The 15,860-nt window shown below is 44.2% G+C and overlaps 1 protein-coding gene across 4 annotated transcripts in view; it reads right to left on the minus strand.

The window, feature by feature from the left end:
- The window catches only part of HECW1 (HECT, C2 and WW domain containing E3 ubiquitin protein ligase 1), a 432,582-nt gene extending 425,362 nt beyond the window's left edge, over positions 1 to 7,220 (minus strand). For 3 of the 4 annotated variants that reach the window (XM_029926571.1, XM_029926585.1, XM_029926561.1), the window contains exons 1-2: positions 6,940 to 7,220; positions 5,517 to 5,751 (exon numbers count right to left, since the gene is read on the minus strand). In XM_029926571.1, coding sequence (XP_029782431.1) covers positions 5,517 to 5,639 — 123 coding nt within the window. In that variant the 5' untranslated portion in view covers positions 5,640 to 5,751; positions 6,940 to 7,220. Of the gene's footprint in view, positions 1 to 5,516; positions 5,752 to 6,939 lie in introns of those variants that run through there. The other variant, XM_029926578.1, reaches the window with a different exon arrangement.
- Positions 7,221 to 15,860: the final 8,640 nt, after the last annotated feature.

The raw sequence follows: 15,860 nt of genomic DNA on the forward strand, positions 1-15,860 counted from the left end.
GAGTCAAGGCAGGACCGCTGAGATAAACTTGGGCTCATCAGCATGAAGGCAGTACTGACACCCAAGGCAGGAATATAGCAAAGTAGAGATGTGGGAGTCATGCCCTGGAGGATGCCATCATGTGGAAGTCAGTAGCAATAAAAAGTCAGGGGCCATCAAGAGAGCCCAGCAAAGAGATCCAAGGACACAGCAGAAAATTGGGAGAGTCTGATGTCCTGGAAGAAAGAGGAAGTGGACCCAAGTATGCAATCAGCAATTCCAAGATGGAGAGCTGGCCTTGTACTGAACGACCAGAGACTATCAGTGACCATCAGGAGGACAGCGGGAGGGCAGGTTGGGGACTGGAGCTTGGCAGGGGTGGGGGAGTGCTCTGAGAGGCAGACGGTGAGATGAGGCAGGAGCACACAGGGTGCTCCCCTTCAAATGAACAGACAGCGTCTGGCCTCTGGCTGCGTGGCCGGCCAGCATTTATTTTGCTCACGATTTACAGATATGTTAAACATCTTGTTAGTTTCAATCAAATATCACATGATAAAATATGTTTCTACGGGCTTAAGCAAAGTGAGTAGAGAAAGGCAGTGTAGACAACTTTTTCCAGGCGAGTTCTGTCAGAGGGACCAGAACACTGATTCAACAGTGAGGGGGTGTGGATTCCGAGGAGGGGTCTATTCACGTCACATATCACAGCATGTTTGTGTGCTGTTCCCTTCCCCTCAACTCCTTTACATGCAGGTCTAATGCCTCATCAGGAACAAAGGTGACACTCAAAACTACTTTTTTCTTAACTTCAAAAATCTCATTTCCACAAAAATAACTTGTGCTCAAAATAGAAGGTAAAATCTTTTTAATTTAGCCGTCCTAAGTTTCGATGGTAGAAGGAATTAAGAATAACAATAAAAAAAAAAAGAGAGAAGTATTTTTAAGGGTAAAACTCTATGGATCATGTCCTGTGGTTTTCCAGCCGGCCAATGTGTTCCAGGAAGGAGGGTGGTGGATGGCCGCCACGGTCCATCAGCTCCGGTACCAACAGGGAGCAAGTAGCCCTGCGCTTACCTTCGTCTCCCCTTAACCCAAACCTCTCAAGTGCAGCACTGAGATTTCTGTTAGACCCCAAAAGCAAACGCAGGGAACATTTGTGCAAGTTAAATGAGTGTCAGTTTAAGGACAAAGTGATTGAATTACAACCCCTGGCCATGGATGTGAATTTCACTCTTCTCTTTTTCCCTTCCACACACATGATATTTCCCTGACATCTGCGCAATACAAATAGATCTAGAAAGTGTGAAAGGGAAAATCTGTTCCACTAAATATATAAAAGGGACCCCGAGTGAAGTCTCCATGATGGCATTCGTCATACGGGCACAGATGGCGTCCTTTTCCAGCGCTCCCTCTCTCCCCACCCCGAAGGCCAGCTTAAGTCCCATTTATTGAATGCTCCCTAAAGCACTTCAATGCAATAGATGCTGGATAGCTCCAGAAGAGCCTCTGTACACTATATCCTCATTTTTCAGTCTTCTGTGTGCCTCAAGCTTTGGGCCAATAAATCAGGGAAAGCATGGGCTCTCAGCAAATAATGTGCACATCACTTGTGGCTATGGGAATCCAGATGTTTTTCTCTAGTGGCTTGGGAGCTTAGTGGTCTTTGTGATTTCTTGGCAATGAGCAGTGATGTTACTGTCATCCTGCACTGACTACTTTTCATTTTCCTTACCACGTCCATCCATGTCACAGAAGGTGACAACCACTTCCCAATAGATACCCACACATCCAAACATTTTGGTATGGGATATATAAATCGCCTATAGACTGGGTTGTTGCCTAAAGTGTTTAAGGAGGCTTGAAAACAAATGCCCAGTGGTCAGAAAGTTCGTTTTCATATCTGCTACGATAAAAATCAGCAGACGAAACCTCATCATATCTTGAGAAATGACGTTTATGAAGAAAGTGTAGAATGTCCAGATAAGTAGAAGGTTATGAGGCTCTGACTCCGGCATCTAGTGGGGCAAGTAGGGGGCGGGCGGGCAGTGCTACCAGCTGTGTATGCTTTATGGAGGCAAGAGAAGGCCAACTGAGCTCAAGAAGGGGCAAAAACAAAAACAAACAAACAAACAAAAAACCAGTAAGCAAATAGATAAATAAGAGCAAAATGAGGGACCAGAAGGAAATGGAAAGGAACATTATTAGGTGAATCCCAGTGAACACTTTTGACCTCAAGAGCTACTCAGCTGTGAAACACACTCAATGGTGAGAATAAAAATATTTTACTACAGGTCTTGGAACCTTGACTATCAAACCCGAAACTTACAAACCTTTTATACAGGAGTTGGGGATTGCTTGCTTTTTCACCACTGCCCTCCTCACTGGGAACAGAAATGCCACAAATCTCTTCCTTTAAAATAGTAAATCTAATTTAACAATTAAGAAAGATTTACTATAGATATTTACAGATAATATTGTTTTATTATTTTTTAATGTTTTTTATTTATTTTTGAGAGAGAGAGCTTGAGCAGGGGAGGGTCAGAGAGAGAGGGAGACACAGAATCCGAAGACAGGCTCCAGGCTCTGAGCTGTCAGCACAGAGCCTGATGCAGGGCTCGAACCCACAAACCTTGAGATCATGACCTGAGCCAAAGTGGGCCGCTATGGACAATATTGTTAACAGAGGGTCCAAAATGATTATTGGGTAACCCAGAGGCTAACACACATCACCTTAAGTATTTCTAGTATATATATATATCACAAAGTTAAATTTATAAATAAATGTCAATATTAATGTAATTGTAATAATTAATACTAATCTTTTTCTCCCTCTAATTCACTCAGTTGAATAAACCCACAAAAACAATCCTAAATCATGGCATTACACATGACCTTTGGGATTACCTGATTTAATGCCCTACTTTTATGTATTTTTAAAGTTTATTTATTTGAGAGAGAGAGAGTGCTTGCATACACACACGTGTGAGGGAGGGGCAGAGAAAGAGAGAGAGAGAATCCATCCCAAGCAGGCTCTGTGCTGACAGCGTGGAGCCTGATGCAGGGCTCGAACTCATGTACCATAAGATCATGACCTGAACCAAAACCAAGAGTCTGATGCTTAACCAACTGAAACACCCAGGTGCCTATCAACTCCCTACTTTTAAAGAAAAGAAAACTAAACCTCAGAAAGGAAATGTGACTTGAAAAAAAAAAGCAATGTGGAACATTCCACACAGCTTGTTCTAGAAATCTATGCATGTCATACATGCCCTAGGCTCCATCACAGGAGAGCACATGGGTTTGACCTTTTTGGTTTCCTAGTGGTAACCTGTCATGTTTTTCAGGAAGTGATGGGTCGGAAGCAAGGGTCTGTCTCTGAGTTACACCTGTTGGTACAGAAATCTGCCTATTCGGAGACTCCATCAGGGTGGGTTGGCCCAGCAATCATGGTTGTCTGTGGTCTAACTGCTGGGTTGTCTCAGAGGCACAGCTCACAGTGGTTAAACGTGATTTGGACAATAGGCATTCAGAGGCATTCCCTACACAAGTCCATCATCTGAGCAAGCTGTGGGTGGTGGAACCAGCCTTGGAGAGGAGGTGGCAAAGAGGGGCTCACTCTCACTGTCTAACTGCAGGTTGGAGGCCAGAGTGCTGGGGCCGAATAGCTCCTTTCTAAGGCCACAGCAAGACAGAACCAAGCAGCTAGCAGATCGATTTTGTCAAAGGACAACCGCGGTCTTTCAAGTAAGAAAGAAGCCAAGCGTGCAGCACTCCGATCTGCAATCTCCCTGGTTTCTCACTAAGAGTGGGGCGAGCCCCGCTCTGGGGCAGCATGGGGGAAGGCCTGGATTTGAGTCCCGGCTCACCTGTTCCCTCGGACACTTACATAACCCCTCTGATCTTCCCATCTGACTCACGAGGGGAAGAATTCCCGCCCACCTCCTGCCTAAATGAGTAGAGGGCATCTCTATGACCTAAAATGCACTCAATCAACATTCCTGAGAACATAACTCCTGTCCCAGGCAAAGTGTGATCTGCCAGGGAGAGATGAGGGCTGTGGCCTTCTCACAGCTCATGTAACTGCAATATGATGAGTGTTGTCTTAGCTGTACAAACCAGAAGGATGTGGAAACAAGACAAGGAGTGATACATTGTGTCTGCCAGGTAACCTTATTTCAGGATGTTATTTGAATTGTAACTCTGAAACAAAGTGGGCCCACTACTGTGGAAAATTGAGTAGATAAGCATTAATCAATGACCAAATACCTCAACCATCCCCAAACTGTAAAAGTTACTATAAGCACATAAAAATGCTTTGCTTGCCTGTTTAGAGTAACTGTCACCACCCTCATTTTTAGAATGAGCATCCACGCTAGCAAGTTTTGTGAACAATACCAAATTCCATCAGGGAAAGTAAGTCAGATGCTATTGCCAATTACTGCGTAGGAGGGAACAGCTACTCAGAGTCTTTCGTTAAAAACAACAACAAAAAAATCAACATTGTTAATAAGCTACATTGTCCATTACCTACCAAAGATGGGGCTGCAATAAATAACTAACCCACAAAGAAGGAGAAAATCTGTTATCCAATATTCTTCTCCATACCCCAGCCTCTACCAAATCTTTTGCTTTAGTGGCAAAAAAATAAAAATAAAACAAATGACCTGTTTGAGTCATTGTCTAATTTCATTTAAGAAGAAAATGTAGATACTGGGGTTAAAACCAATTGTGATATGTAAAAATAAACCATAAGTTCTATAATCTGTCCCTGGTTTGTTTGCAAAACTTGCGCTATAATTATTGGCCTTAAGAGACTGGGTAACTTTTCTTATTCCCCTACCATTCACACAATGCTGGGTTGGAAAGAACCACAGAAATCAGCCAGTCCAACTTCTTCACTTTACCGGTAAGGAGGAGAGATGGCAGAAGCTTGCCTCCCATGATCACATCTGGCCTTCTAGTATTTCCTACACTGATAATCATATCTGATGCAAGCATCTCGAAAAGTAAAGCTTAAAGTGATCTTTTAAAACATTCGTCCTTAAAAGCCAGAAGTGTAAACGGAATCAAATGATGCTACGTACACAGCCCACAGCAGCTGCAGTCTGTCCTGATGCACCGAGAGGCTGTTCCAGCTCAGGCTGTGGTCTCCCTACCAAGCTCTAATGTCAGGATCCAAACAAACTTAGGCAAATTGCCTTCGTGAAATAACTACCAGAGAACCTTCATTCCACAAGGCTGCTAAAATGCACTAGACTGGGATTCTAGAATTAGTCAGACTCTGGTTTATTAAATGAAACACTCTGAAGTCCAGTCTGCCTGCAGGTCTAAGAACTAAAACACTGCTACGTTTTTCCCATGCCACATTCCAGAGGAGGCAGCAAACAGAGGGAAGGGTCAACAGGGAATTCTGCCGCGCTCTCCTGCTCTACCAAGCAGACACACACATTCATACCAGCATAGACATGTGGACTCTAATCCCTTCTTAGTAGAAAACACACATTTTCAAAATGAATCCCCGATCTAGAACGAATTACCGTAATAGCCACAGCCGGAGCGAGTCCGCTGATGAGAAACGCAGATCTGGCCACCTGCTTTGAGACGCCTTGGACCACGACACTGCCTGGGTCTTTAAAGTCTGGCCTTTTCAGGTAGGGCATTTGCCCTCCTAAATCGCGTTTAAATCCCAGGAAAAGAGAGACGATGCCTCCCTTAGTCTTTGAACTACGCTGCTCCTCCTGTATCCATTTCTGCTGAACACAGCCTTGTTAGCTTTGCAAAGAGAAAAAAATAAAAACAAGGGGAGAATTGCACCACTGCAGATCCCAAGAGAAGTAAGCACAAAACTATCGCAACGTCAAAGATCTTCAGCAACTAGGAAAATCCCCACATGCTATCTGGTGTCAGCTCATTGCAGACTGGGGCGCGCTGTGCCCGGAACCACAGGAAGCCAGGCATCTCTGCAGCCTGTGTCTCTGCCAGCTCCCCCCACGCGCTCAAATTGGGCAGGGAAGTTATGGTCTCTGTGTGCAAGACAGAGAGACAGACCACGCACCCACACTCCGCAAATCCGCCAAGTGGCCGGGACGTCAAAACGGCAGAGCAATCACAAGGCACTGGAGGAGCGGGGGCTGGAGGGGCCACATTGTTTGAGCCTTAGGATTTTGCTGCATTGTCACGGTCCGGGAATGTAGGGGTAGAAGGAAGCGCACCTCCAGCCAAAAATGGACCGGACGCGTTTTTCCCAGCGGCTCCCTCCCCGCCTGTGTGCAGGTCGCAATACGGTAGGAGACCAGACGGGCTGCTCCCGCTAAAACTGAGCGGTGCAGCCGACCGGGGACTGGCAGGCGCCGGAGGAGCACCCACACCGCGCATCCTCCCAGGCTGCCACCACCCAGGGGAGCACGGCCCCGAACTGCCACGCGCCCCCTTAGCGAGCACTGGCGAGCTCGTGCGGGGCTGGGGGCCCGCTAGGCTAACCACGGAATTGCACGGGACACAATTGTCTACAAGGAAGTCCAGGGCAAAGCCCAAATTCAGAGCTTTGGTTCACAAGGGGTGGGTATGGGCTGGGAAGGGGGATTACGTAGGTCTCTCCGCCCCCTCCCCAGACACCTCCTCGCACCGGGAGGGCGCCGGGAGGGCGGGGGAGGCGCCACGAACCCGCCTGGGGGCTTCTTTGTTTCTCTCGGTGCCGCGCAGAAGGGCCCGGTGTGCCTGCGGTACCCGAGCCGGGGTCGCCACCCGGGATGCCTGCCCCGCCCGGGCGGCGGCGCGCCCCAGGCTGACAATTGAACCTCGCGGGAGAAGCAAGAGGGTGGGGAGGAGGGTGGATCCCGGGCCCTAGAGGGAGGGCGCTGCCGGGGCCTCGGGAGCCGCGGGGAAGCCGCCCAGAGAAGGGGGGGGGGGGGGGGGGGGGGAAGGGGCGGCAGGCAGAGTCCCCGCACGGCGCTCGCTTACCTTGGCAGCCCCGGCCTGGGCACAGATCGTGCTCCCGTCAGCGCGCAGGTTAGAGCCGGGGGGCGCACGTGCCCTGCATGGCGCGCCGGGGACCTGCCGGGGGACCTGGGTGCCCACCCGCTCTTGCCGCGTTCCGGGGGCTCCGGGCGAGCGGCGGCCACCGCCAGGGCAACGGCGAGGGGCGCGCGCGGCTCGCTGAGTGTGCGCGCGAGGACTGGGCCGGCTCGGTCAGAGACGCACGGTATTCCGGCTCCAACAACCGCGCCTGATGCGCGGTAACGCAGCACACTTCATCGCTTTATCCTCCCTCCGCATCCCCTCCCTCCCTGCCTGCTCCTCTGTGGGTAGCAGACTTACCGAACCAACCACAAGCCGGGCTCGCTCTCATTAGCGCTGCCCCGCCCTGCAGCCTCCGCGCGCACCCCCCTCCCCCGCCCCCGCCGTAAATATATATTGATTCTTCCTACCGCCGGCCCCATCCTTCCTACACCCAGACCGCGTACTGGGCAGATCCAGCACCAGCCCCGACTCTTTGGTCCTTTTGTGTCGGTGCAAACAGTGTGTTCAGAGAGGATCTGCTACCCCAGCAGGTACCCTATGACAGGTGTTCTTGGCCTCTGTCTTACACACTTTCCTCACCTGCCCTATACACAGATACGAGCGCCCACACACGTCTGGGCACCGTCCTGTGTCTGCACCGCAAGCAAACAAAATAAACATTGTAATTACAAACGCAGAAGGTGAAAATACCCCCCCCCATCTATTGTTGGGCAAGACTAGATTTCAAACCGGATTTTATATTGAACTGCATGCAGTGTCAGGATGCTAGAACTGGAAGGAAGCAAAGAATAAACCCTTCCTTGTAACAGCCAGCCGAGATGCACAGAGAACTGAAATGTCCTTTACTGTTGGCTGCTGGCTGTTCCACGTATGTAAATCTACTTGCATTGGTGGATATTTGGTCTGATGTATTCACAGAAGATGCAGTGGTTTTGAGCAAATAATCTCCATAGTTGTGATTCCATGAACAAATCGCATTCTTCAGAATGCTTATTTATTTATCCCTACTCTTCAGCCCAGCATCCTCTACATGAGACATTTTACACACTCGGAGAAATCTTTCCGGTATCCCAAACTCAGTCCTTCTCTAGAATAAACAAAGGGCTGGCTCTAACTCCAGAACTCTTCATTGAAGCCAGTGTACAGATCTCTCTGAACCAAGTTTCTCCTCCCCCAAACACTGTGCGGTGGGGTGCTTCTCACTGGCTCTCCTTTCACTGGCCCACCTCTTCATGTCTCTCTCACAACCAGAACTTGGAAGATGTGAAAGCAATTTCACCGGCTGTACTCATTTCCCCTAGAAGGCACTCATCATCAGGTCTTCCCTAAACCCACTTGGGGTGAGGTGCCCAGGACTCCTCTTTTCCCAACAGACACCTTCCCATTACTTGACACTGTTAGATGTCCCCGTCAGATGAACTCAAATCTATCACTTTTCAAACCTCAGCTAAGGATCCACGCAGGAAGCTGACCACACGGTTTTCCAGACCGTAGGCTGATCAGTATCACCTCCATGTGAAGAAGAACCCCCAAGAATAGACTACAGCAAGCTGCAGCAGCAAACAGCAGCATCAACCAATCACATGAAGTTTCCAACCAAAGACCTGAAGGAAAACAAAACTCTGCCAAAACCCAGCATCCACGGTTTCTAAATCAGCACAACATCACCAAACCCCGATAAAGAAAATTCTTTACCTCAGTTAATTACCAACATATACACCTCTTTATTTTCAGGGATGCAGCATCAACATAGCCCAGAAATACTTCTCTCTGTTCTTTCTGTCAGGGAGATAACTTGACAAGTCAACATCTTTCATAAAAGCTATACTGACGTGTGGACAGATCTTCATCGTAATATCCAGAGTGAATGTGTTATAGAGAAGTATCAAGCAGCTGGACCTATGTTTATGATGTCATGTCTGACATAGTCAGTCTCCACAGGAACAATTGTAGCCAGTGATACAGAATTATCATTTGAGGACACCTGAGGCTAAGGATTGTTAATTCAGAGGCCAGGGTGTCCAACTTTGGTCAGAAGAACAAGTCACCTAGAGAAACCAGGCCTTCCTGTGATGAAGGAAAATAGGATTTTAATTTGCAAATGACTAGGGAATGGCTGTGACTGTCCTGGCCACTACGAAAACCCAAGGAGGGTTTGGGATCAAGGGTGGTTCAAGCAGAGACTAAGTTTCCATGAAAGCACATAGGACTTATATGGATTTATCTATTCATTCAACAATAATTTTTAATGTGCTCATTTCTGGAGCTAAAACCTTAAAAAAGGCAGAGTCTGACTTCATGGACATCAGAGTTAAGAATTCTAAAACCTCTGATTAAACAAGTGAGCACTCTGCTCTATATTTGATAGGTAGATGGGTAAAATGGAGGGCCCATCATCACATATTACAAGGACCACTGATTCAGACCCAAGTGTGAGGAGTGAGTGTGAGGTCAGAAGACAGACCTCCATTGGACTTAACAGTATCCAAGTTGAGTCTTAAAAAATCACTATGAAGGGAGTGAAGGAAGAGGATCCTAGAATATGTGGCAAAGTCGGAAGATAGGCAGAGAGGTGTATAGTATATTCAAGAAAACTTCAGTCTGATTGAAATGCAGACAAATGTATAGGTGTGTAGCAGTGCCTCATTGTGTTCCAGTTTGCACTTTTCTGTTGATTGAGGGTGAGCCTCTATGTGCTTATTTTCCGTTTTTAGTGAAGAATCTGTTCAAAACTTTTGCCCATTTTTAAATGTGCTGTTTCCTCTCCTGTTGAGTTTCAGAGTTCTTTCTGTATTCTAGATACAAGTTATGTGTTAGAAATATGATTTCTGGGGTGTCTGGGTGGCTCAGTCGGTTAAGCGTCCAACTTCGGCTCAGGTCATGATCTCACGGTTCGTGGGTTCCAGCCCCACATCAGGCTCACAGCTAGCTCAGAGCCTGGAGCCTGTCTTTGGATTCTGTGTCTCCTTCTCTCTCTGATCCTGCCCTGCTCATGCTGTCTCTCTCTCTCTCTCTCTCTCTCTCAAAAATAAATAAAACATTTAAAAAAGATTAAAAAAAAGAAATATGATATCTGGGACACCTGGGTGGCTCAGCAGTTTAGGCATCTGACTCTTGATTTTGGTTCAGATTGTGATCCCAGGGTCATGAATCCAGAATCATGGGATTGAGCCTCAGGTCTGGCTACGTGCTGAGCATTCAGCCTGCTTAACATTCTCTCTCTCCCTCTGCCCCTCCCCCACTCTCTCCCTCTCTTTCTCTAAAATAAGAAATAAAAACAAAACCAAAAACTCAAGGGGTGCCTATGTGGTTCAGTCAGTTAAGCGTCCAACTTCGGTTCAGGTCATGATCTCATGATTTGTGGTTTGGAGCCCGATGTGGGGCTCTGTGCTGACAGCTCAGAGCCTAGAGTCTGCTTTGGATGCTATGTCTTCCTCTCTCTAAGGTTACAAGAGGTTGGCTGATTTTTTCTTTTAAAGACTTTTACACATTTACATCTTGCACTTAGGTTTTTGGGCTACTTGGAATGATTTTTTTTTGTTTTTAGATGTGAGGTATAAGTTGTAGGGTTGGTTTGTTTTTGCGAATGGATGTCAAATTATTCCAGCACTATATATTGGAAAGACTATCTTTTCTTGATTGAATGCCTTTGGTATCTTTCTGGATTCTCTGTTCTTTACCACTGATCTGTTTGTCAATTTGCTAATATTGCACTATCTTAATTACATAGGATTATCCTAAGTCCTGAAATCAGGTATAGTCCTCGAAATTTGGTTTTTTTTCAAAATTGTTTTGACTATTCTTATTTATTTGCTTTTACATATAAATTTTAGAATCAGTTTATCAATAGCTACAAGAAATTTCTGCTAGAGTTTTGACTTCAGTTGTGTTAAATGTATGTATCAACATCAGAAGAACTGACTTTTTTTGTAATTTAAAGATATTTTTTATTTTTATTTATATTCAAATTAGTTAACATACAATGTAGTCTTAGCTTCAGAAGTAGAACCCAGTGATTCATCCCTTACATATGATACCCTATGCTCACCCTAAAACATGCCCTACTTAATGACTGTCACCTTTATCCAAAGGATACAAAAATGCTCATTAGAAGGGGCACACACACATTCATGTTTATAGCAGTGCTATTGACAACAGTCAAATTGTGGAAAGAGCCCAAATGTCCATCAACTGATGAATGCATAAAGAAGATGTCACACACACACACACACACACACACACACACACACACACAATGGAATACTATTCGGTGATGAAAAAGGATGGAATCTTGCCATTTGCAACAATATGGATGAAGTTATTATGCTAAGCAAAACAAGTCAGTCAGAGAAAGATGTATCATACGAGTTCACTCATATGTGGAAGTTGAGAAACTCAACAGGTGAACATAAGGGAAGGGAAGGAAAGATAAGGTAAAGACAGAGAGGGACACAAACCATAAGAGACTCCTCAATAAGAGAGTGAACTGAGGGTTGCTGGAGGGATAGGGGTGGAGGGATGAGTTAAACAGAAGAACTGACATTTTCACAATCTTCCAATTTCTTTCAGTTTTCCAATCTATACATTTAGTGTATCTTTGCATTTATTTATGTTTTCTTTATGAGATTGCTATTTGGGGATTTTAGCATATAGAGCATAAACACATTTTGTAGGTATATACCTAAGAATTGTATTTTTGGTCCTATTGTAAAAGATATTAATTTCAATTTTGAATTTCATTTTGTATTAAAATGTACCTGGGATTTATTTCCAAACAGTTATGGATGTGCAGGCACAGAAATTATTGTCAGGAAGGAGGAAGTTTACAAATCGCTAGAAACAGGAAGCAGGACATGCCAGGACACATGGGGAAATACCTGGTCTGTCACGAGGCAGAAAGGGCGAGGGGAGACCATGGGCCAGAGTCTTTATTTTGTGCTCTGTTGGAAGGAAGCAGGGGAGCAGGACAGGCAAGTTCGAACAAACTTAGGATCGGAGAGTTTGAATAATTTTAGTGGGCTCTGGGCTACAGAGGCGGTCTCAAGTTGTTCTGTACTGGCCCTGCGGTGACTTAGGGTGGGGGAAATATTGTCTTGGTGTGTGAGAGTTAGATAAAAAAGATGGTTGCGGGGTGCCTGGGTGGCTCAGTCGGTTAAGCGTCCAACTTCAGCTCAGGTCATGATCTCATGGTTCGTGGGTTCGAGCCCCACATCAGGCTCTGTGCTGACAGCTAGCTCAGAACCTGCAGCCTCTTTGGATTCTGTCTCTCTCTCTCTCTCTCTCTCTTTCTCTCTCTCTCTCTCTGACCCTCCCCTGCTCTCTCTCTCTCTCTTTCTCAAAAATAAATAAAAAACATTTTAAAAATAAAAAAAAAAGGAGATGGTTGGGAGTATGGACTCAGAATTAGTTGGTTTGTATATGAAAGGTGTATTCATAGAAAAGTTGTTCACTTCCTGGGTAAAGACTCCTATAATGTCAATACGTTGTAAAATACAGGAAATTTTATTTTATTTTATTTTATTTTTATTTTTTATTTAAAAAAAATTTTTTAATGTTTTATTTATTTTTGATACAGAGAGAGACAGAGCATGAGAGGGGGAGGGGCAGAGAGAAAAGGAGACACAGAACGAACCGGAAGTAGGCTCCAGGCTCTGAGGTAGCCGTCAGCACAGAGCCTGATGTGGGGCTCGAACTCTGGAACATGAGATCTGACCTGAGCCGAAGTCAAAGGCCTAATCGACTGAGCCACCTAGGCACCCCAAAATACAGGAAATTTTAAAACGTGATTAATGGAGACTTGGTCATTGCTGGAATAGAGAAAAAAATGAAGGAGTATTTTTTACATTTTTCTTTTATCCTTTGATCTTGCTAAACTCATTAATTCTCGGAGCTTCTGTGTAAATCACTTGGAATTTTCAATGTAGACAACTATGTTGTCTGTGAATAGAATAGACAAAGATTCAAGAATAAAATAGAATTTTATTTCTTCTTTTTTAATCTGTGTGCTTTTTTGGTATTATCTCACTGGCTATCTTTTCTACTTCTTGCATATATTTTAATATTATTAAATCAATAATTTTTTATTTGTTGAGCTTCAGCATAAAGATGAATAATACTTGAAGAGTATATAAACTTGTAGTTAAGTAAAATATATAAAAACAATGTGACGTAAGTGCTAGGAACGAGATGTGCCATCAAGGTGAGGGGACTGAGCATGTTAATTATGGCTGGGGAGCGAGAGAAGCCTCCACGAATGGGACTTTAAAGGAAGAAGAGGAGTTTATTGTTTGGCCAAAAGGGGAAATCCATACTCAGAAGAAAGAACAGTGTATGTGGAAGTGAGGTGATCAGAAAGACTGAGGGTATAGAATGTATTTGGAGATGGTGAAAGGTTCAATTTAAGCGGAGCAAAAAGAGAGGTGATCAAGGATAACAGGGTAGAAAGGTTTGAGATAGAGGGTAATGACCCAAACATGCCCTGCTCTAGATTTTAGACTTAGTTCTGTAAGTAATGGAGAACATAATGCTTTTTAAAGCCAGGAAGTAAAACAACAAGATTTGTCATTTAAGTGTATAGTAAAGTAAGTTACAGTGTGCTTTTAGGTTTGTAATAATTTTAGATCATTAAGATGTATTGATAACAGAATTATCAAGTCAGGGTGGCAGCTGGCTGATTTGCCTTCACCTAACTTTCCATCAAGATATGTATTTTAAAAAGTGGCAGACCATTATGAACTATGAATGTTTATCAATTTACCATACTCCAGAAGGATTTTTCACTAATCAAAGTATGGCTTAGGCATTGAAACACAGTCAGACAGAAAAAAACAAAAACATAGAAACACATATTGCTGTGTTCTCCTTTCTTGGAAATGCAAAGCCTTCATCTCATGAAAGAATTAGAAGGTAGTGATGATGAATATAGACTCCAATCAATGACTGGATTTGAAAACACGGTCCTACCATTTACTTGCTTTGTGTTGTTAAAATTTTTACTTAAATTCAATTTTCTTGTATATGAGATTGACTTATTAATATTACTTACCTTAAAAATTGTTGAGGTTGAAGTGGGATAACAAATGTGAAGTTTGTAGCATTGAACATGGTGGCATTCAATATTTCTTAGCTTGTTCCATCAGTAATGTTTTTTATATAAATCCATTTGGGGAGGCCAACATGCTGCAATGCATATGACTGAATTTCAAAGTGTCTGGACAGGGGCATCTGGGCTCAGTTTGTTAAGTGTCCAACTCTTGATTTTGGTTCAGGTCATGATCTCACGGTTTGTGAGTTCAAGCCCCACATCAGGCTTCGTGCTGTCAGCGAGGAGCCTGCTTGGGATCATCTCTCTCTCCCACTCTCTCTGCTCCTCCCCCACTTATGCTGTCTATGTCTCTCTCAAAATAAATAAATAAACCTAAAAGAAAGTAAAGTGTCTGGACAAAAATTAGATATTTAAAATACACAGAAGGGTTTTTCATAGAGATTTTTAAAAACCAATTTATACAAAAGTGGGACAAAGTACACTAAAAAATGTTAATGGATGATTTAAAACAAATAATGAAAGCATTAAAAACTTTTAAATAGTTCTGTGAAGCAAATACATGCCAATTAAATTGAGAAACCATTTGCACTCATTAAGTTTCCTCCCCCAAAATACACATTTAAAAAGTTACTTGTCAGGGTGCAGTGTGCTTCTGCTAGTGAGAAAGCAAATTACTCCAACACGTCTGAAGTGCATTTTATCACGTGTTTATGAATCTTTAAATAGCTGATGTGCTTAAATGTAGCTGCATCACTTAGTTTATGCTGCATAACAAACTATGCCAAAATTTAGTTTGTTAAAACAACAACCATGTATTATTTCTCATGAATCTGTAGATTGGCTATAAATTGCTGATCTGTGCCCAACTAAGCTGATCTCAGCTGGGCTCATCCATGTGGACAGTTGGCAGGTTTCCTGGGAGCTGGCTGATCTAGGACAACCCCATCCAGGACAGCTTGGCTCTCTTCCATGTGATCACTCATCCTTCAGCAAACAGTCCAGTCTTTGTTCTCATGGCAGCAGCTTGGGGGTGAGAGAGAGAGAGAGAGAGAGAGAGAGAGAGAGAGAGAGAGAGAGAGTGCAGATGTATACAAGGCCTCCAAGGTCTAGGCTCAGATTTGGTGCACTGTCATTTCCACCAAATTCCATTGGCTGTAGCCTATAATGAGGCCAGCCTAGATTGAGATGGGAAAGTAGACCAGCTCTTGATGGGAGGAACTGTGAGTTCACAATGTAAAGGTCATGAATACAGAATAGAGAATTCTGGCCCGAAAGTGGCATAGTATGAGAAACAAAAGACACAAGATCATATTGGCCAGAACCTGAGCAGGATTTTAACAATTGCATCCTTGATACAAAAGAATGAGAAGTAAATTCCTAGACTGTGTATCATGTGCTCTATACTCTGGGATCCAGATGATTGACACCCAATGACACCAGACAAGGTAGAATACAATGCAAAGAAATTTGAAGTAGATATGGTTAGAATAATATGATGGAAAAATTCAATTAGATGACGTATTATCAAAAGTTTTAAAAGTCAGGGGTGCCTCCCCTCCTACACTGTTGGTGGGAATGTAAACTGGTGCAGCCGCTCTGGAAAACAGTGTGGAGGTTCCTCAGAAAACTATCCATAGAACTCCCTTATGACCCAGCAATAGCACTGCTAGGGATTTACCCAAGGGATAAAGAAGTGCTGATGCATAGGAGCACATGTACCCCAGCACTGTCAACAATAGCCAAAACATGGAATGAGCCTAAATGTCCATCACCTGAAGAATGGATCAAGAAGATGTGGTGTGTGTATATATATATA

Source organism: Suricata suricatta, chromosome 2 (assembly GCF_006229205.1).
Source record: "Suricata suricatta isolate VVHF042 chromosome 2, meerkat_22Aug2017_6uvM2_HiC, whole genome shotgun sequence".
Taxonomy (NCBI): domain Eukaryota; kingdom Metazoa; phylum Chordata; class Mammalia; order Carnivora; family Herpestidae; genus Suricata; species Suricata suricatta.